This window comes from Bactrocera dorsalis, chromosome 1 (assembly GCF_023373825.1).
Source record: "Bactrocera dorsalis isolate Fly_Bdor chromosome 1, ASM2337382v1, whole genome shotgun sequence".
In the NCBI taxonomy this organism is placed as follows: Eukaryota; Metazoa; Arthropoda; class Insecta; order Diptera; family Tephritidae; genus Bactrocera; species Bactrocera dorsalis.
Window position 1 is genome coordinate 8,770,214 of NC_064303.1, and position 23,787 is coordinate 8,794,000.

At 35.4% G+C, this 23,787-nt stretch overlaps 1 protein-coding gene across 1 annotated transcript in view; it reads left to right on the forward strand.

Moving 5' to 3' along the window:
- The window catches only part of LOC105222289 (mucin-2), a 127,365-nt gene that overhangs the window by 73,727 nt on the left and 29,851 nt on the right, over positions 1-23,787 (forward strand). The window contains exon 3 of the mRNA XM_049446751.1: positions 1,783-2,738. Within this exon, the coding sequence (XP_049302708.1) occupies positions 2,652-2,738 (87 nt within the window). The 5' untranslated portion in view covers positions 1,783-2,651. The remainder of the gene's footprint in view (positions 1-1,782; positions 2,739-23,787) is intronic.

A 23,787-nucleotide genomic window follows, 5' to 3' on the forward strand; every position in this document is an offset into this window, starting at 1 on the left:
CGGGGGGGAGCGGTGTGAGCCGGGGCGTTGTCGTGCAACTTCCAAATGGCTGCGTTGTCTTCTGGGACCTCATTGACCTTTCGTTTGAGTCTCTTGAGGACTTCCATGTAAAACTTGGCGTTGATATTTTGTCCAGCAGGAAGAAATTCATTGTGAATGATGCCTTTGATGTCAAAAGAAACAATGAGCATCGTTTTCACTTTGGGCCTACTCATTCATCAGCGACCTCTTCCCGGTCCTCCAAAAGGCCTGATGCCCCCGAAACACACCACTTCTTGCTAAAGCCATTTCTAGGTAAGCCTGCTTGATCATATCGAACGTCTCTCGCGTACCTTACAGAAACACTTGGCTTGGACCACTTACAGAAACACGTCGCGCGGAAATGTTTGTCCTGGCACTCCAGATGCTCGGAGACAACTGACGAGCTGCTCGTTCGTTAGCTAGGAACGCCCTCTACCGAAGTCGGATTCGAGATCCAATAGAGCGAAAGGATAGTCGAGAGCTTCAGTTCTTGCACAAGCTGTGAGCTATTACGCTTTCAATTTAAGATTTCGAAAGGATAGTCGAGAGCTTCAGTTCTTGCACAAGCTGTGAGCTATTACGCTTTCAATTTAAGATTTCGACGTAAAATGCGCCAAGTCGTTCCAAACCAAGTTGCTGAAAACGGCACGGAATCGACTCTTCACGGTATTCGCGTACTTGTGGACATTGTCAGGCTTATTAATTTTTAAAATATTAGGTTACCGCAGATAATACAGAAAACAGGAATACACCGACTTTTATGAGTGTTAAATATACAAATTCTTTCGAGATCATACTTTATTTCCTATGACGATAATAAAACCAGAATTTTTTCAAATTCGACAACTATTTTAACCCCCGAAAAAAATTGGATCACGATTTTACTTGTATTTGGCATCTCATGTGAATCGTCTCAACGCATTTTTGTTAATGATTCGGGTATACTGACTTGCTTCATACTAGAATCATTAACCAAAAGCGGTGAAACGATTCACAAGAGATTTTGAGATCCCCTGCTATCTCACTGATACCAAGACGGGTACCAAAAATTCAAAATTGTCGCCTATGTGGTCGCAAAAGAGATGCTTCACAATGTAGCTGAGGAGCCTACATTCATTAAACGCATCATTACTAGTGACGGCAAAACTTTGCAATAACCCAGTGGATAGCGCTACAGTAACCGAAAATTTCAAAACTCGCTGAAAGTAAGAAGGTCATCACAGCCGAAAAAGAAGAAAGTAGGTCATAGGTCATTCTCGTCGAGGATTATAACAATGAGACTCTTTTGATGCCAATAATAGAGATTTGCATTAAAGTACCTTAAAATTAAATTTTGATATGTATTCGTATAGGATTAGAAGTAAATCAATTCTGGAAAGAATATATTTCATATAAGACTAGAAATAGCTCTATGCTGAAAAACAGAACTGTAGGAATGGAGTTAGAATTGATTATAAGCAATGTGCGGAAGAAATGGGCAACTTAGTTATTTAAAATTGACAGACGTAGATATTAGAAGTATTCACTTACTCCGTTATTGAACCAATAAAGCTGCTCAAAATGGAATTAAATTTTAGTTTCCGACTTTTATATAAGTTAAGCTATAATTTAGTCAATTGTGAAGTTAATGTGAATTTTTCTCATATTCAAAATTACAAAAGTTTATTGAAATAAAATATATGTATAAGAAAAATTTTAATTAAATTTAAATTCACTATCACTACTTTAAATTAAAAAACTTTATTAATTTTTTTTTTACAGAAAATTTATGAAAAGTCTTCACCTGCAACAGAAAATCCACCGAGTAGCTGAAAAACAGAGCCAACGGCGGCAGCTCATCGCTCATCGTCAGCGAACGTCATAACGCCGACAACCAACACTGATGTTAATGCTGCAAGCAAAAACTACAACAACAACAGTAACAACTCCACCAAACAACAAACCAACGGAACAAGCAAACTTACAAGTCGAAACGCTGCCGGTTGGCAACAGAACGCAGAGCAGTGTGGCAGCAACAAAAGCGTGCAAGTGATAACAGAAACAACAAGAACACGATTAACAACAACCACTGTCGGCTCAATTTCATTACGCATATTAAGCGTGAACAGCAGCAGCTGCACTTTTTCAACTTTTTGCGATTTTTTTTTTGCTGCGCTGCATTCATTAGTTGATGCTATCAATACAGTTCCACGCGCCATAACACATACACACACAGTGACGCATACACCTGCGCGACGTTTGCAACTGCGACTCAGGTGTCACTTCAACGCCGTTGCTGATATGTTGCACGCAAGACGGTGTGAGTGACGCACGTTATGACAATGACATTGCCGGCATTCTCTTAGCGATATGCTGCTCACAGCCACTGGCCAGCGCTGATGCTCAACTACATGCATATGTGATCTTGTTTGTCAGTGAAAAAAAAATTTATTTATGTGAAAATTTTCGAAATCCCTTTGAATTTTAAAATACTGCGTTGCGTGTGATTATTACCTAATTTTTTGGAAAATAATAAAGATACGTTCAGTGCTCACTAGTGTATTGAAATTTAAAGTGTGAGTTATATTTTGTTGTTGTTATATATCACTTCATCTTTCACAAACACGGCGGACTATATAAGGAGCGCGAAAATGGATACCGTTTACGGCACAAAGAAATATTTTCAGAGCCTCTCAGGCGCCAGTGACATCTATCGGACGCCAGCGGGGCGCGCTGTGGTGAGTAGATTCAGTTTAAATTGCTTAATTATCATTTACTTGTTAATTTGTGGATGAGGGAAAACATTTATGATCAAAAATAGAAGAATCAGAAAAACCATATAAATTTTTGTAAAATGAAAACAAATATTAATAATTTTAAATTAAAAAAAAAAATAAATAAAAAAGCAACTAAAAAAATTAAAATAAATAAAAAACTAAAAAATAAAAAAAATCTAGTATTAAAAATCATTTTAAAAATATTCGGAAATTTCGCTTTTATAAATAATAATATTTTATAATTTTTTAGTATATTTATTTATTTTTTTTTTGAAATTAAAATTTTAAAGAAATAAAAAAAATAAAATAAATAAATTAAAAAAGAACTAAAATTAAAATTTATAAAAGAATTTTGTAAAATGAAAAATAAAAAAATTAACAATATGAAATAAAAAAAATAAATAATGAAAAATATATAAATGTAGTATTAATAATATTAAAAATATTCGGAATTTTTTTTTTTTAATTTTTATAATTTTTTAGTATATTTATTTTTTTTATAATAAAATTTTTTATATTTAAATTTCCCAATTTTTATTCTTTCGTAGATTACCATTACCATAGCTGAATAAACATTTTAATACCGTTAAAATTTGAAGAAAATTAAGAATTTGTTGATTTAGTTATTTTTTTTTAATTTTTTTAATTATTTTAATTTTTTCAAGTATCTCAAAAATTTTAATTTATTTTTTCAAATTTAATTTTTTAGATTTTAAAAATTTTGTCATTGGTATAATTATATTTTATTGAAAACAAAAATATTATAAAAATAATTTAAATTTGATTTAAAAAAAAAAAAAAATTAAAAAAAATGTAATTCAATTTAAATATTTTTACATATTTAATTGTTCATTTTTATTTTTAAATTATAAATTTTTTTTCAAATTTTTTTCTAAGGTTTAAACCGTATAAGTATTGTCAAATTATATTTTATTAAATTTTTAATTTTAAAAATTTAATTTTTAATACCAAAGCTCAGTGAAAAAATTAAATTCGCAGATAACTTAAAAAACATTTACAAGGATTCAGAATAAAATAAAAAAAGTTTAATTTGATTTAAAAAATAAAAAAAAAAATTTTAAATAATCAGAAAAATTTAAAATAATTAAAAAATTTTAAAATAATTAAAAAAAATTAAAGATGAATTAAACAAAAAAATTAATTTAAATATTTATACACGTATTAACGGATTTGTATTTTAATTACATTTATTTTGATATTTTTTAATTCTAAATTACAAAAACCTAATTTTTTTTGATTTCGGGTATTGGTAAATCAATATTTTATTTAATTATTTTTAAACCAGAAATTTAATAAATAATTGAAATATTCCAAAAAATCATAAAATATAACAACAAAAAGAAAACAAGTGGCATCACAATACTGCCTTTCCGGTACAAATCTTCTTTTTCCCTCTTTTACTCATTTTTCCCGACATCAGAAAAGGACTATGTAACTTCGTTTCATTTTATTACGCTCTCCACATTTACTGCCATAAAATCTTTTAGTAGGCTCATAAGCGATATTCTATTAAATATATTAGCACTATATGCATATTCTACTCGCCGCTTTTAATGCTACCGGAGCCAAATAATGTGTTAACTCCTTACTAAATAAATAAATTTAGTGCAGTTTCCGCCGGCAGCTTATTTATATTTCGTTCCCGCATAAAATTGACCCCACGCCAATCATGGCACATTTGTTTAATAGCTCACGACTGCTTAGCAGCTCAATAACTCGCACTTTCCTTTTATTATCCACCCTGTAGCAGGCAACAACTACAACGCACACTCATATATACATATATATGTACTCACACTCACTCCAACGCCACTCACTCGCACTAAATAATAGTTCCGGAGTATTTGCTTTGCTCTGTTCTATGCTCGTATGTACCATTTCCTACCCTAGCGTGTTGGGCTGCTGGTGCGCTGCGCGCCTTAAGTGCCAATAAAAGTCAATCTTAACACTTTTCCGATAACCACTTAAGCATTTCACATATTTCACCAACACTCCAGCAAGTGCATAAATCAGCTAATAAAGGCGTTTGCCGAGCGTGAGAGTGAAATAATGGCGCAAACAAAAAATCCAGTAATGCCAGTAATAGTTTTAGAAGCCACCCCTTTGGAAAGAGTGTTAAACTATTTTATATCGAAAGCTTTTATTAAACAAAAGTAAGCGGAATAGTGGTTTGGCTCGTAAAAATTTTGTTGCTTCATACAATTGAGGCGTTTTCGGTGTTTTTGTTTATAGGCAGCGAAGGCGCCACTACGTATGAGTAACCACATGCGGGCATGTGTTGAGTAGTTTAAAAAGATAATGTAATATTTTCGGCAACAATTTAAGTACTGCGGATGAGTAGGTCATAAGAATATCAATAAAAATGAAATTTGGTAGTTTTATATTTTTAAAAAAATTTTTAGTTCGTTTTCGACTCAATTTTTTAATATATTAAATTTAAATTGGATACTAAGAGCACTTTTTTTTCTGATCACCATATTGCATGATTACTTCCGTTTTCTTTTTTTATTTTATTTTGGAAAATTTAATGAATTCGGAATTCTCTAACTATCTATCTAATGAAATATCTACCATTTTGCTCATCCACTTTTTACCAATTTCCGCTAGAGATAGCTTATCGGCAAAAAACTACTTCAAGTAATATTCACAGGCTTCTCTTGAAACCAACTTTACTCTATTAAGAGAGTTCTGCGCTGACCGCAAAAAGTGGTAGTCGGATGGTGCAAGGTCAGGGCTATATTGTGAATGCATCAAGACTTCCCAGCCATGTTCTTCCAGTTTTTCCCGAGTCATCAAAGATGTGTGTGGTCTAGCGTTGTCCTAACGGAAGACGAAGCCCTTTCTGTTGATCAACTCTGGCCGTTTTTTTCGATTACTTGCTTCAGTCTCATCAGTCATTGACAGTACAATGTAGAATCAATCGTTCAACCAAGCTAGAGTAGCTCATAGTTGATGATTCCTTTCCAATCCCACCACTCCACTCAGCCTAATCTTTCGATTGGTCAACACTGGCTTCGCGACCATTTGTTGAGCTTTACCACACTTGGACCATGATCTTGGATCACCCATTATTAGCAATGCAAATTAATATAAATGATATCTTAATCAACAAAGATAAAAAATACGGAGCAAGAATTAAGCATAACAAAGGTAAAACTATGGAAAGCGCCTAGAAGTGTGCTCCGGTTAGTCGAATAGCTGTCATAAATATACATACAATCAAAGTTAATTTTATTAGCGCAGTAAAATAATTCTTTTCGGTATTTTAAGCAAGTATGGTAACAGTGCGATGATGACTGAGTGGCAATTAGAGCTCAATTTAGAGGTAATAACCACTTACAAGTCAGGAGAAAATGCATTTCTTTGTGAATGGTATTCTTGGGAAAGCATTTTATATAATAAATAAATAAAAATAAAGCAGAAATATAGAATTTAATGTATTTTAATAATCGAGATTCCTCTTTGAAATATATAGAATTCTTTTGTTCCCCAAGTCGAGCTCCTGGAGCACCTTCAAAAAAAGGTGTCTAGCAGTGAGGCAGAATTTTCTGCTTGAAACTGCTTCTAATTCAAAAGCCAAATATGTTTTTAATGCACAAAAGTAGTTTAAGGCAAATTTCATATACAGAGCATCTTAGAAAAATCAATGCGCCTTAAAGTATGCTAAGGCCTCATTTAAAACTACGTTCTCATGCACTGTTTACGTGCTCAAAGCAAGTAAAGGCAAGAGTTGCACTGAATATGAGAATACAAATAATATTTTTACGAAAATATGAAATTTTAAAACAACAACAACAACAACAAAAATATGATTTTCTTATAAACACCACAAAAAACTCTAGAAATGCAATAACAAGCGAGCAACAAACGAAAATATGAAAACAAATGTCATCAGAACAGCATGCGGGCATTGAAACAACAACAACAACCAAAAAAACAAAAAATGCTTAAAGACGAGAATATAAGATAATAACAAGCCAACATACAGCTTTATTTACATGCAGCGAGAAGCAAGCAAAATTATGCAAAACCAAAAAAAAACAACAACAAAAATAACAAAAACAAGAAATATAAAAAAAACAACAAAAATAACAAAAACATATTTAAAAAGCAAACAAACAGCAAGCAACAAGAAAATTAAGAAATGAAGTTGAAGTTGAAGATGTTGCACAGCTTGCGTCCATGCAACATGCGCTAGCTGCTGCTGCAGTTGAAGCGGCAAAATGTGGAAAAAGTCAAAAAGCCAGCAAATGTCACACAGCACAAGTCGACGGCAGCAAAACCCGCACGTCGCCAACTCTTATCGGCAACGTACTTAGTATGCGCATGTTGCACAGCTTCAGCGCATTGTTTGCTTTATCTGCAGGCGACTTCCGGCACACACACATGCATATACATATATGTAAATGCATATGTAGGTATAACGTTACTTATATACTTGTCGGTGTGCCTGCTCCGGTTAATGTTGCTGTTGCATGTGGCGCCTTTTCAATTTTCATTCAAGTTGCACAAGTAAAGCTTACGTTGTTGTTTTTGTTGTGTTTGTTGTTGCTGCGCATAATTTGCATATGAATGTAGAGCGACTTCATATTGTAGTTACTGCTGTCACTGGTAGCTGCTGGTTATGTGACATTGATGTTGCCACTCCACTGTTGCAACGCAAGTTTTACTTGCAACAAATGCGCTTTTGTTGTTATTGTTATTTTTGTTGCAGTTGTTGTTACTCACATTTCGCTTTCTGATTATTATTATTATTATTGTTATCATTTTGTGTGTGTGTGTGTTGCATGCTACATTTCTGCTCCACTTGTTGTTGTTGTGCCTGCACTACTGCCACTTCATGAGTTTGTTGCATCGGAAACCACTTATGTGGCAGACGCTTTGTATGGACTTCCGCTGCTGATGTCTTTACTTGCAACGCTACGTTGCATACACATACATATACGTATATGTATGCATGTTGCATGCAACACAGTTGCTTTTCCTGTAGTGTGACATTTTGACGTTGCCAGTGTTGCATAGGTTGCACTTGTTGTTGGCGCTGCGCTTTTAATGCTGCCGAAACCTGGCACAAAGGCACGCACACACACACACATACACAAATTCACTTACACATACAATGTATGCGAAATTTACAAAACATTTTGCATGCTTGATTTCTCGTTCCCTAAGAAGTTATATGGCAACAGCGGCGCTTAAACGCTTATACAATGTGACACAAGGAGCACAGAGGAAAGAAGAAGAAGACGGAGAGGGAGAACAAGAAGTAGCAACAGCAGCCGTAGTAGCGGGACACAATAGCAAAAGGATTGTTTGTGCCGCACAGCCAAGCGTTGGCGTTAACGATTATTTGAAAGAATTGAAAGTTCTCGATATTATTGTTGTTGTTGTGTGTTGCAAGCTCATTGTTTGCGCACGCTTTTGTTGTTTGTACTTATGGCATACAACAATGTTGCGCCGATAAGTAAAGTAGGTGTTTGAAAATAAATTGAAAAGCCAATGTGGCAACGCCAGCGCTTGCTATGAATAACATTAAGCAACTGCTGCGTTGTTGCCACAAAATGTTGCATACATATTTTGCTACGTAATGAGTTGTAAAGGCGCGCTCAATGGTGTATTGGAAGTAAATGACAAACTGATAAGCAAATGATAGCGCGATGAAAGTGAGGTTAGGGTGGAAAAGTGCGCCAGGGTTGCATGGAAACAAAACTTAAATTAAGAAAAGTGCAGAATTAAGGAAAGTAAGCAATGTCTACACTGAAATTGATAAATTAAAAATCAAAAAATAATGTTTTGTATTTATGGATCGAATTTTTAGTAGCATAGTTGCCATATTTTTAGAGTTATAATACTTTTTTTGTTACAACAACAAATTCTTTTTTCAAAAAGTTTGTATTTGAGAATTATTTGCGACAGAATTTTGGGAAAAACAGCGAAATATAACATACTTACCTAATAAAACCCAAAATAAAAGTTGAATATCCAAATCTTTTCATTGAAAATTCGTACAAAAATATAAATCTGTGTCCTTTAGAGGATAAAAATGTTCTAAAAATTATGCGCTATAAAACCTCACAACATATACCTTAAGCAAAAGTCTCTCTAAAATTATCTGAAACTCTACAGTTAGTTGAAACTATCATTTCGCCCAAATGTATGCAACAAATTCCCAAAAGAATCGGTTAAATGTCTTTTAGCCAAATAATTTGTACTGAAAAAGGTTTAATAATAAAAAGTCTTTGCGTGCATAGTGTGTATTTTCTTAAAAAAAAGGTAATTTCTAATACTTTTAATTGAATTTTTGTATAAAAAATTATTTCGGTGTTCTTTAGAGGGTTAAAGTATTCCAGAAAATTGTGAGAAATAAAACTTTGCTTGGAATTTTCTTAGGAGGGATACTGTTACAAACTATATGAAACACCACAGCCAGTAAAAAAGGAAATTTCGCCTAAATGTATGCAACAAATCTCAAAAAATCGGTTAAGCACATCCAGCCAAGGATTTTGTATTAAAAAAAAGTTTAACAATAAAAAAATGTAATGCGTGCATAGTGAATGCTTATAAGCTTAGTAAATATAAGCCTAAATAAAAGCGAATTTTTAACACTTTAAATATGTATCTGTAAAAGAAAAAAAATCCGGTGGTCTTTATAGGGTTAAAGTATACCAAGGGATTACGAGCCATACAATTTTTTAGGGGTTTCCTAGATGGGATACCACTAAAAACTATATGTAACGCTACAGACAGTAAAAAATTAAATTTCCCCTAAATATATGCAACAAATCTCAATAAGTCTTTGAAAATGCTACTAAAATTTACTTTATTTTTGTTTACAATGAAACAATCTATTCGAGTGTGTATGGAGAGATTCGCATAACATACTTATTCAACAATGCCCTGAATAAAAAGCAATTTTCAAATACTTTACAATGAAAGGCCGCCCAAAAAAAAAATTTGAAGGTTTTTGGAGAGTTAATTTATATTCAGAAAATAAACATTATCAAATAAATGAAGAGTATAAATATCATTTTATAATATAAAAATCCTTTTAAAAAACTCTGTAGACAGTAGAAACAATAAAACCTATAGATAGTACAAAAAAAAAAATCGCCTGAATGTGAGCTAAAAATTTCCAAACATATCAATCAAAGTGCATTACGCACTCACTTTGAGTTCAAAAAAAGAAAATAGTTTTTAAGAGAATAAGCCTTGAATCTACATATATTGAGCAGCGCATATCCTATATCTACCACTTTCTACAGTGATTTTGCACCCTAAATTGCAACACTGCACCATCATTAGCTTTACGAGTAAAAGTGCACTCAAGTAACTACAACAGCATGTCTAATTAACTGGCGGCCGAACAGGAGAAACTGCCAAAGTACACTGCGAGGGATTACACTACTAAAGGTAGTGCAAGCTAAGGAAGCGCTTAAAGGAAATACCAAAAGCAGAAGACAAGATTAAAGAAATAAGAAAGTAAGAGAGGCAAATAAAAAATGAAATTACTTGTAAAGGAAAAGCACTACAATCACATATACATGTATATCATTATCCAGTGTAAGCAAGCCCTTGTATGAAAACTTTTCGCTTGCCAACAACATTACATATATTTTCACCTCATTATGATATGTTGGGGCACTCACTCACTAAATAATAAATAAACAACTACTATAGTACATTACAGCTTTTGGCTTTTGGCTTTTCAATATGCATGTGTGTAGGGGTAGGGATATGTGTGGAAACGCCAATTCACAGCAGCTAAAGCAAAAAATTAACTCTCATCGCTGCGTTCTCGGTTTGAATGACTTTTGCTGCCGCTATTTTGGCTACTTGATACAAGGGCTAGCACACTCTATATTATATACCTCTATATTACATATATATATGTAAGTAAGTCAAATCTATAAACTTTTTCTATTTTTTATGTAAGCTTGCTTTCTCAGACAGCACAGAAATCATTGGTGCTGAGGAGTATAATGTCGAGAAGCTAATGTATGAAGGTGATAGGAGGAAAATGGGTTAAAAAACCAAAACGTCTGTACCAAAAATAGTATTTTATTTTTCTAAAAAGAGATTAATATCACAGCTTGTGGTTCTCGTCAGTAGATTTGAAATAAATCAGAAGAGAACTAGCAAAAAACATACAAATTTATTTAAAAGATGTTTGTTTGGCCTTTTTTCGACGGAGAAAAGAAAGAATACAGCCGAGTGATAGAAGGAAGTGAAAGGAGCTCTGCACTCAAACTGTTATGTGTATTCGGTAGTAGTAAAAATGTAGCAACATACTTTCATATATAAGCTTATTCTCATTATTTTCCTTAACACTGTTGTGTGTGTAGTTTGAGAAAGCAATTTGATTTCAAATAATTATATTGCGATCTACTCCATTTTTCCACGCTTTGGAGCGGGTTCATCGCGTGCAGTCCACTTGAATGACTGTGGATTGAACTTCGCAGTAAAATGATGGCGCAAAATTTCAAACTTTGCCATATATCGACGCAAAAACACGGGTTTGTTAAACTGAAACATCTCCAAACACTGCTTCGATTCATCAACTCGTTTCTGTTGATTAAAAGGGAGTTCACGCGGCACCCACTTTGAACAGAGCTTTCTCATACTCAAATATTCATGAATGATGTAATCTATACGTTCAATTGATATCTTTAGAGTGGCTACTAGCTCGAACAACCTCACTTTAGGGTTATCCAAAATTATTTTGTGGACTTTTTTTGATGTCGTCGTTGATAACAATCTCTCATCGGCGTCCAATGCGTTGAGTGTCTTCGGTGCTGATTTCACCACGTATAAACTTAGCATGCCAATATTTGATGATTGACTTTCTTAGGGCAGGGTCCTGAAACTCGTGGTCAAGCTAAGTTTTTGCTTCAACTGCACTTTTTCCCTTCAAAAAGCAATATTTTATCAAAACACACAATATTCTCATTCATCCATTTTGCACAATAATAGAAGCTGCTTCGCTCAAACTGATATAATTTACAACTTAATGATCCGACGGCAGTCAAATTTAGTATATATGCGCATTTTGAAGATTAGTGCCAACTAAAAATCATATGGCTTTAAATCTAGTGGATCGGATACTTTTCAATTGACCTGTTATGTTAATTGCCGTTTCATTACATTTTTGGTAGGCTTCTTTCATCTTTAAAGTTATACTCAAACAAATCTAGTTGATTTAGGAACCACAAACTACCGCCGTTCAAGGCTGTTCAAGCGTAATCCTGCATTACCTTCGAAATGAGAACTAGCCAACCTACATAATCTAATATAGTCCTTAATTCAATTTGCATAATTTCACAGTCTTAATCCAAAGAGGGTGAGCTCAAGCTGCTGTCATTGGAATTGTACGACTGAAGCACAGTTCGAGAAATGCAATATTTATATAGTAAAGAAACTGACTTTTAATTTTGAGTTCTCCGTACAAGTTGCTACACGTTATTTTAACTGTTATTTTAACCCATAACAAACTAGGTGGAGAGTATACTTATTGTCAGTATTATCGCTGAAAGTAAAAGCCGAAAGATTTGGATGTGTTCAAGCTCAAGGCTACTAGCTCAAGGTTACTAGATTATTAGTAGTAATCATCATAGTCTCTTGTTTTGAAACGATGAAATTTGGAATACGTGTTTCACGACCCATATAATGGGTAATTCATGACATATATTTGGAAAAAATTGCTCTGTTCTTTCTGGCTTTTTGTAGGGCTACTTGCCTATACTTTCACCTACAAATTGTTAAGTGACATTCTTTAATATTTTCCCAAAGAGTACAGGCTAGATATTAATATCATGGGTTATGACGACATAATTTCTGTCAGCAAACCGCGGGTATTTGAAATAACGTTTGAGAGTCTGCATTTCTGTACTTCATCTGCTAAAGCAATTATTCTAAAGTACAGAACTAGAAGAACTCACAACTCAAAGTACGGGAGGCTATCAATAATTAAAAAAACATGCTTTGAAACGAAAACATCTTTATTCCTTTTATTGGGGGTGACGGGTTCCAAACCCAGCACACAACCCTGGGGAGGGATAGTTCGCCTTATCACTTTAACTTGCCTTCAAATAGATGTTTTTTGGCTACCTAGGGGATACTTGGTTTAAGACCGGAATTTGTGAGTTGTTTAAGCCATATGTAGAATAATCGTATCTGATCACTCCTAAGTAAATGGCACTCAGAGAACTTTCCTCACTTGCGTGAACTTCTACAGAAGGCCTTAACCTCCATAGCTCCATCCTCCAAACTAATGAAAGGTTAAACAGTACAAAAAAATACAAACTTCAAAGATACTTCAACCATTTGCTCTCCTAAAAAATGCCTTTTTAAAGTTGCATCAGCCAAATACACACAGTTGAACTTGTGAAACACTCCAAGCCGTAAGCATCAGCACCACTTAAGCGGCTCAACATGTCGCGCCTTCATTTGCACCTAAGGGATTAGTGAAAGAGTGTAGAAAAGCGCAGTGAAATGTACTTGAGAAAATTAAAAAATATTTATACAAAGCAAAAAGTTGCAAACGTCAGCGAGTGAGACGTCAAAATATTGCCAGCAGCAGCGCAAACATACATAATACTTGTAGACTTCGTGTCAGTAGATACGGCCAGACAAAGGCTCATTCATAAATTCATGAATGAAATAGCTGAGTGAGGATAGTCATTGGCTTACTCATTGCACAAAAGGCGCTGGGAAGGCATTGCCTCTATACATTTATAGTAAAAGTTTGATTGTGAGTAGCTGCTTGCTTTTCTTCCTTGTGTCACAATAATTCTTTTAAAATCGTATGCGAATCTACAAATATTAAATAATGTGGCAGCATTGGTTAAAAAGCACGAATGCGCAGAACGAAGTGCAATTGCAATGAATTGGCGGTTAAAAAAAGAAAGTCAGCAAAAGCCAGGCGACTCCGCCGATTCACTGCATCGAGAATGTGACATTCCGTTGCCGTTGGCTGTCGCAGTTCCTCAACCGTTTCCGCAGACGAGTACGTTTCCTGCGGCTGTCTGTTAGCGTGCTGTTGCAGTTTTCCACGTCACGGTACTCGCTGTTGATCCTCCGTTCTTGCTCTTTTATATCATGCCACCCAGCCTGTTCACCCGATTATTCAGGGGCGGCAGTTTCTATGACAAACACCGCCAGCTTCTGTCAGAATTGAGCTGCGCGCTCAAAGCCTGACATCGCCGACATTAGTAGCTCCTTTTACCGTTATTTGTTGGTGAAAAATATGAAAGCAGCCAGAAAAGGCGAAAATAAAAATTGCAGCGCTGGATAAAAGTGACGGACAAAGTGGGTGCCGCACACCACATTCCATTTAAAATATGCAGACGTCGCGTATTTGCAATTTTGATGCCCCAACTAACGGTTTTTTATTGGCAATTTTTTGATGTTTAAGCTGGCAGCTGTCGGAAGAATTAAAAAGAAATAAAAGTGGCAAATAAAAGCAATTGACAAAAAGTTGTAGTTTGCCAACTTTCTTTTATGCTCGTCGTTTTAGACGTGTTATTTCACTTGCTTTGGTGAGAAAAACTTTGTTGGCGCAAAAGAGGGACGTAGAGCGTCGATTAGGATTAAAGTTGGTGCAAACTCTTTTCAAAAAAGAGTTGAAGGATTACAAGCCGATGACAGTGGAACGAAGTTTTAATTTTTATATTGAAATTAATGTATATTTAAATTATTTATGGAAGACAGGATGCTATGGAAGGAAGTATAATGAAATGAGAAAATGATGGTAATAAAGAGAGAAAGAGAAACAGAGGGTTTGCAAACTAGCTGCTAGGGGTCCGATGAAGTATTTGGTCAAAACAGCTTGGTAGCCAATGGGTTAAGAAAGAGGCAGAGGGAGGCAGACAGGAGCGGATGTATTATATAGGACAGAAGTAGCTATATAAAGGAAATAATGTATAAATGTATATGGATTTATTCTATAGATTGTGAGAGAGATAGATATATCGAAAAGGAGACAGTTATATAAATATATCTAATAAGAATTATATCTAGAGAGAAAGGAGAGACAGAGAAAACACTGTGGAATGAAAGACCGATTACCAATGGGTTGAGAAAAAGAAAGCAACAGACAGAGACAGCTATATGCAGCAACAGATATATTGTGAGGCACACAGGCAGATATATATGGATTTATTGTACAGAAAAGCAGATATTGAGATAGAAATATCGAAAAAGAAACATATATCTAATTAGAGTTCTATCCACAGAGAAAGGCTGAAAAAGCACTATCGAAAGAGAGGCAAATATATAATAAGGCCCTTGGATCTACATATATATCCGATAAGGCAGTGCATTGTCTCAATAGCTCTCAGCAAGATCTTAAATCGTATCAGAGCAAGAGGGAGACATGGCCGGATGGATATAAACAGAAAAAGTGGGAACTTGCAAAAGTGAGAGAGAGAGAGAGATAGAAAGAGATGAATATATTCGCAAACGTAAGAGAAAGGTAGTGATATGTTGAAGAAAAGTATAATGTGAAACAATTTACTAAAATAATTTTACTCTTGAAAGAAACTAATATTTTCTGTCGCTACTTTCACATATAAACTTGTATATATTATCACCAACATCATAGTAAGAAAAGTAAAAACATTTACTATATAAAATGTGAACATTCAATAGGATTACTCAAAGTAAAGCCCATTTAAGGCTATACAATATTTTACCTTGCCCTCATTTCAAATCATTTGCGCCGTTTTGGAGACTAAGAATGCATCAAGCCAATTTCTGATACCCTATACTGTTTCCAGCTGTATTTTAGTGAGCGCATTCCTCATCGACTGGGACAGAATGGTAGTCAGAAGAGATGGCACTGGACTATGAGGTGGGTTAGTTTAAGATGCTGATTTCTAAATAGCTCTTAACTATTCTTGTTGCTTCAAGTCGAGCGTTGACATGATGTAAAAATATTGCCAGGTTTACTCTCGTGAATTCCGACAGTCTCTCGGCAATTGCACGCATCAATTTCGTGAGCTCTTGGCATTCTTGGCTCGGTGGCATTACCCGTTAATGATTTCACTCGGTTTCAGAAGCTGATAATACAAACGCTCTTATGATCCCATCAAATATAGATCATTATCTAGGCGTCATTGATATTCGGTTTTGTCGTTGATTTGGCTGGTTGGCCAGGCTTCGTATATGTTTTCTTGCATTTAAGACTATTGCGGTATATCAATTTTTCATAATCAGTCGCAATCGGTTACAAAAACAACATTTTTGTAGCACTTAAACAGCATTTCTGACATGCAAAACACGTTTCAACGTCTCTTGAGTTAAACTGAAATAAAGACTAATTTTCTTGCTTTTAAATATATCCGGCTACTTTTAAACGTTTTAAAATGGCTGCTTGATTGACTCCTAATGTTGGTATTTGAAATAATGTTCATTAAGAACTAGAAGCATTCGTTTTTCAACTTTAAAGCATTTTTTCCACCCAGAACGACAGTAGGTTTCAGCCTGTGCTCCTTCACTCCTCACACGACCGCAATTATTGCTAAAGTACAGAGCTGCAAGAAAAACATCAAGTCGCTAGCCGGCAGCACATCGGACAAAGACAGAGAAACTACTTTGGCAACATATAAGGCAATCTGTCGGCCGATTCTTTAATTATTCAGCTCCAATATGATCGCCTGAATGCAGTGAAACGTAGACGAAGAAGCTCCAAACATGTCAGTTATCTTCATGTCTGCTATCGAACATTAGCACAGTGAGTCCCGCATGCTCCCAGTTAAGGAGCATTATGAACTCCTCTCCAAGTAGTTTTTTTCTGTCACATTTTCGTAGAAATCAAACCTACATTCATCTCCTTGAAGTGGAACATACTTCTAGGAGCATCAAGAGATCCTTCCTCCTTTCTTAACTACGTCGACGATTTAAGACATTAAGCCGGCCGGACTTCGAACGCAACGAACTTCAGACATGTACTGAACGCCATTTACATTAAAGCAACTTCGTCGACTCTTAGTGAATAGCGTACTTGGAGTCAAACCATCACCAATTGCAGACGACTAGCTTTAGTTACCCCGAGAATAGAGAGTAACCCTTGCGCAGCTTCGTTCTGGATGCTTTAGCAGGTTAAATTCTTATTTATCCAGAATCGACACCGATATATCAAAAATTTGTCCAGCATGCGACGAGTCCTCATATAACTCGAACTACCTCTTTCCATGCCCAGCTAACTCTACACATTTGACAACCCTCTCTCTATAGTCTGACCGCGTCGAAACTGCACGTTTCCTGAGTCAATCATTGGATAACAACGGTGAGAATTTATCTGAACTTTACCACTTTAACGGGGAGTAGATAACCGTTGGAACAACAACAACAGTAGATTTCCAATTTATGTTTGGGATATAAGTAGAATGGAATAATAATCAAGTTGCGCCATCTATTGTCAAACCAAACAAATATGGTATTGTTATAGACCCAATACTTCTCTGATGAAAAATGTGAATATTTTGCTGCTAGCAAGCTGAAATATGGAATCGGGATCCAAACTCACACGTATGACCAATGCAAAAATACTTAATTGGAAGACAAGGAAATGGAATGTTTTTCGACTAAGATGGATGAGTTTCTTTCTAAGCGAAGTTTAACCTTTCGATTGGGTCTAACAGAGTGAGAAGAACATTATAGACCGATGATAACAGAGCGATTAGAAAACGATTGTGGTTCTCAAATATTATCGGCATGGAGACAGAAACTATAGGAATTATCATAGAACTCAATAAAGGTCTTATTATCAGCCATTTATAAACTTTTTAAATATGTATTTAAACATTTTGATTTAATTAAAAATATTTTATTGAAAATATAACTTCCCGCCACATATAACGGTACTACGGCACAGCATCACTACAATTTTGACCCTAAAACACTTAAACATATGCTTATATGTAGGTGTTGCAGCGATGAATTGACAGCTATTTTGTTGTTGTAACGCCTTTTGCTGCCACCGGCACTTTAGTTGTTGTTGCTTGTGTTATGGCTCACAATTTATGCATGTTTTCATTTGCAACTTTTATATTTGTTGTTGTTTTATTATTTTCGCAACTATATTGTTGTTGTTGTTGTGTTACTTTAGAAGCTGCAGTGTCAATTGTAAATTGTGCAGTTGACGTTTTATACATTGCTGCTGCTGTTGTTGTTGTTGTTATGCAATAAACTGCTAAACAGTGTTGTTTATTTCTTGGCCTTTTTCTATGTGCAACACTTCAAGCGGCAACATTATATGCACGTAGTTGCAAACACACAAAAACAAAGTTCACATATATGTGCTTGCCACATTAACATGGCCAACAACAACAACGTCAACAAATTGTGTTTTTTCGCCTTTTGAATAGAACTTGCTTTATTACTTTTTCCATATCACTTACTTTCTTGCGCATATGTTGGTGTTGTTGTTGCTTTTGTTGCAGTTGTTTATGCCGCTGCTAACAAGTGTTTGATGTTTTGTGTGTATTCGTGTTTTTACTGTTTCTTTTCGCCATGTTTTTTGTTGTTTGTTTGTATTTTGTTGTGTGGCAAAGAGTTTGGTGTTGCAACATTATTGCACTTTGTTGTTATTACAGCGTACTTTGCAACTTAACATATGCCACTTACGCAAGCAGCTAGCAAGTGTGTTAGATTGCGTGTTTTTGCGTGTGTGTGAGTGTGTGTGTATGTGTGCGTGTGCTTGCTTGGCGTATCATATAACAAGTAGTTACACAATTTCTTTATTCGTTTTGCGTTTTGCTCCTTTTTCTTTTTCCTTTTCGGTTTTTGCCTTGCATTTACTTACTTATGGTATGTCTTTTTTTGCCGTCTTTATTTTTTTGTCCTTGCGAGTTGTAAATTTGCCTTCGCTTGCTGCCATTGACAGCTCCTCAGCGAGCTAGCGCGGTTTAGCGCCTTGGTGTATGCAAAGTTTTTATATACGTTTTTTTTTACTTTTTTCCGAAATACCTTTCTCTCTGCTTTTATGCATTACATAATTGCATATTAAATTTGATATATATTTTCTTTTCTGCAAGTAAACTTTCCATGCTTATTTATTGTTATATAACACTAAATGTTGCCAGTGGGTTTTTATAAATTTGTATATATTGATTCAAGTCTAATAAACTCGAGTTGAAGCTGTCAGTAATGAAATTAAAGCTTAGTTGATAGAAGGTATCATTTCAACTTATTCTATTGGAACACCAAATCCTCACTGATCGTGTCAATTAAATTGCTAAACATTTTTTTGATGAACCTCACTAAAAGCACCGATATTGAAAAGTGACATTCGATCATTCTTTCAGGCAACTTTTTGATATACTTGTACTTATAACAATGTTCCGTTGACAAATCTAATATTTTACAATCTTCAGAAAATAATGCAAAAGCTTAGTAAATTTTTTATTGATTTCCAAGGATCGAACTGTTCAACGAGAGCTCCATGAAGTCTTCAATCTGCCATGTGTTCTGGTTTTGCACCAGATGCAAAAAGACAAAACAAAAAAAAAAATTTCACAGAAATAAATTTCCGAAGAAATTTTTTCAAAGTCAGAAATGAGTCAGATAAGTAGGTATTGTAAGACAATACTTAAATTGTGTTCGCAAAATTGATCAGTGTAGATTTGGTAGTTATATAGTTAACTTAATATTCCTGATTCAGTATTGAAAGACTCCTTTTAGTACATTTTCGTTTGTAGGAAGCATCTGGAAGGTCTCTTTGAAGCCTTTAACAGTAGCCTGCCATCCATTTTTCCGTCTGATTATTATTTTGCTCGTTCACCTTGCTCTTCACTCACATCTCCTAAATTTTCCGAAAAGTTATCGAGGTGGGAATATAGAAAATGTACTTTTAGACTCATTAGTCAACCTAAAGCTGGAAATGCTTTTAACATTCCTTTGACGATTTGTTTGTAGTTAAGCTCTTTGTTATTGCCCAAAAACTTCTCTATGACCTCTTCAAAGGCAATCCACCGTTCTCTTTGAGGATCCGTCATGGTTGTGATGAACTGTGGATCAGCCGCAAGCCGTCGAATATCTGTTCCAATGAAAACCCCTTCCTTCGACTTTGCCACTGAAAGACCTGGATACTTTGATACTAAGTATTTTAAGCAATTTCCATCTCTTGGAATTGGCTTTACGAATTAGTTCATCAATTCCAGCTTTATAAATGCGGTAAAAACAATTTATAGGTAGGCACTAAAGTTTCATGCAAGACGTTTTTTCTGCCAACATTAACTCCCTTGGAGGACAATACTTGTTGATTTAATAATTTGGTCGATTTCTACTATCCCATAGACACAAAAAGTAAGGGTATTTGGTAAACCCAGGTAGTTGTCCGAGGACCATGCTTAATATTTTGAAACCACTGCACATTTGCCATCCGCAGTCTTATATTTTATTTTGTAAAGTACCAATTCCAAATTCTTAAAGGTTTCTTTGAGATGTACTGAATGACCGACAGGAATGGATGCATAGAAACCGCCATTGTGAAGCAAAACTGCTTTAAGGCTTTTCTTTTGAGGAATCTATGAAAATATGGTACTGTGATGGGTCGTATGAGATCTTAAATATTTTATGAAACCGTCAACATTGGAACAATAAACCAACTCGTCCTCTTTGGCAAAGTAGGAAGTGAACTGCTTCTCACTATATCTAAGCCAGTAGGAAGACACACCCGGCAAAAGTAGGGCCTTGAGCCTTGATCCAAGTAACTCAGCAGCGTTTTGGAAAGATTCAAGTCTCTTACCAAATCATATAGCTCGTCCTGGGAAAACAATTTCGGACTGCTGTCATCTTCGAATTCAAAACTTGACTTGTCATCGAGTTCAAGTACAGCACCGTCTTCGTCAAAACTTGGAATCTTTTCCCCCTTGGGCACTGGTCTTTCTAAACAGCTTTATTGTTACAGACGTGTGTAGTCTTTTAATACCGCTGGTTACTGAACGATTTCAAACTGTGCTCTATAAGAGATCTTTAGCGCTCTGAAGCCCTCACACCGCGTACAAGTATATGTTATATATTATTTCAGTAGTGTCCTTGTTCACTGTTCTTAAATATTGTTGTTTTGGTAAATGAAATAACCAATCTGTTACATCATAAATGTGTAGCCTATTTTTAAGCACCAGTCGTGAGTTTAAGAAACAGCTCTCGGTCTGTGTTATTCATTGTTTTAGGACTGGTTGATGCGAATTACATTTGTTCGACCGGTTATAAACACGTCAGTGATGACATCAGCTATGAGGTATGTATCTTAGTAGATTTGGAATTTTATGGCAAAGATCCATCAAGCTTTGGAAAATCTGGCTTTGTAGTGGAAGATTACTGGTGAAGAAAAAGTGAAAACGTTCGTGTTCGAATTGCGATCAGAAAGCACAACAAGTGAACTAGTCAAGGATTAATGGTCAAGAAGGCTTTGCTGTACGTTTGGTGAGTTTAGCAGGGAACAGAGTACTATGAGCTGTTCTCATACCATCAATGTCTTAACTATTAACTGTACAGTTAACAATTGGACAGTTTCATAGAAAAATGCCGAGGAGAGGTCAGCTTTGGTCAGGAATTGTGCTCCAACAGCACAAGCAAGGCCACACACATCGATAATGACTTGCCAGAAACTCTGGGAGGTTGGTAGGGAGGTTCTTAGAAAATTTTCTGTAAAATCGTTATAAGTTATAGAACAAATCGGATCTACATTGGATCATTTCAACCTTAAATTAAGCCCACAAACAATGGTTCCACTTCTATTAAAGAAGTCCCTATCAATATAGCAGTTAAAATGTGAATGATCGTCTCTATAGGAGAAGAAGTGGGCTACAAATGAATTATGGAAAATTAAATGGTACAAATTTCCCCAAAATTTTTCAGCCAGAAAAACAGCTTTCATGTGAAAAATCTCCTACCTCATTTGATCCATTCTCACTAAAGTTCGCATTGTGGAGAAGTTAATTTTATAATTTATTATTTGAGTAAAAATTGTAAAATAATTTTTATGAACGCTGCCAATACATTAAAACATTATTAATAAATTCACTGACTTGAAACAGTTATGAGTACCTGCTTAAATTAGTCTTTCAACCATTCGAATTCAACTTCCTCTCCATTCAAGCGCAGACAATTGAGCTGCAGACGTCTACCACTCAACTATTATGTATGCACACATAAAAAAATACAGACATACAGAATACAGTGTATACATACTCATACAATTACAACTATCAAGCAGTACGTGCTTGTCTGAGCCGCCATATCAATCTCATGCACATAAAAGCTGTCCGTTTTCAATTTCTTTTTGCCACAATTACATGCAGCTTCACTTAATCCTTTCGCTCAATAGTTTTTCGTGCTTGCACTTGTAAGTGTAGCTAGGTATGTCTATATATGTGTGGGTGTATTTGCCTTTGAGCTTGGCATTTAATATGCAAAAGGTGTTGAGTAGCTTAGCAAAAGAGCGTGTAGCAGATAACTTCGGCTACAGCAAGTTGCCTGAAAGACTTTTCTTCCGCGCTCACATGCATTTTGTCAAGTTTGTGATGAGTTGAATGCTGCAGGTGTATGTGTGTGTGTGCGAACGTGTTTGTGTGGCTTGTATGTATGAGTTTAATCCATTTGTTTCGGCTGTCTGTCGCTGTATGCTGGTCTGACTTGCCTGCATACGTCTGCTGGCTTGTCTGCTTTAGCTTTTCTACTTCTCTCTCACATTTTTTACAGTTATGTGACAGAGCATTTGCGCTTTTATATTTCATTCAACGTCGCTCAATGCAAATACAAATACCACACTCGTAATGTTTCTCCAGTTCGCCGCATTTTTTCCATATTTTTTCGCCGTTTTTTGTATTTTTTTGATTTTGTTGCTGCTTTGCAACATTTCCATTTGCTGCAACAAACTGTCGCCAAATGTTTTTTGGCTTAAAAAATTTGTTTTACGCCACCAACACGCCAACCGGCTGTCAGTCTCTCTGTCTGTCTCGCTGTTGGTCTGTGCATATCGCAGAGTAACCACCACTAGAACGATATGAAAACAACAACAACGACGGCTTACTTGCTGCAGCTTCCCAAATTGCATTGAACCTGAATCGCACACGAAATGAACCCGGTGGGCCAGCGATGCGCACCGAATGCTGGCAGCAATGTTGCCCGTGGCAGCGCAGCGCTCGTATTTTCGGCAAAGCACTCGTATCTTATAGTTACCTGTACTCACATACATATACACATATACTCGAATACATACACTCGAACATATATACACGAGCACATACACCTGCACACGCACTTTTATAGCGTGGCTGTTGAGCTTTTAGTGCTGTCGCTTTGTTGCTTTTGGGGTCATAGCTTTGCGTTTGATTGAATTTCTAGTCGGTGGCGGGCTCTATTTGTCGCCACATGAAAGTCAAGCGGTAAGCATCCGCAGTCAGGAGTCAACTATCGTTGGCACTGCTTTCATTGCAAGTAGCATTTAATGTTTCCTGTCACCTGTGTTTGTGGTGGTGGCAGTGGCGGTTGACTGCACTGATTGCTGGCGTTGCTGGCAGTGGCAATCACTGTTTGCGAGTGGCTTTGCGCTTGTTAAGGGGTTATTTATTTAGACAAAATGAAAAAATTTAAAAAGAAATGAAAGCTTTGAAAGAAAAATTAGTTGAAGAAATGATTGAAAGTTAAGTGCGTATGAAAAATATTTCACCCCAAGCACTAGTAGATGAATAAAAACTTTTAAAAAGTGGATAAAGCTCTAAAAAAGCTTATAATATCAAAACAAATATCTTCATTTGATTTTTACGGTACTAATAAAGTTTTTAGAAATAGTAAAAGACTTCTATAAAAGCTAGCATATTTGAAATTTGAAGTTTTCGCTTTCCTTAATTCGATCTTCCAGAAGAAAAAAGAAATACTATAAATAATAAGCTTTTCAACCTGCAAAAAATCTTTTAAGAATTTAGTAAAATCTTTTGGAGTTTTATGTTTGCCATTTATGAAAGTTGATCGACATGAGGAACAA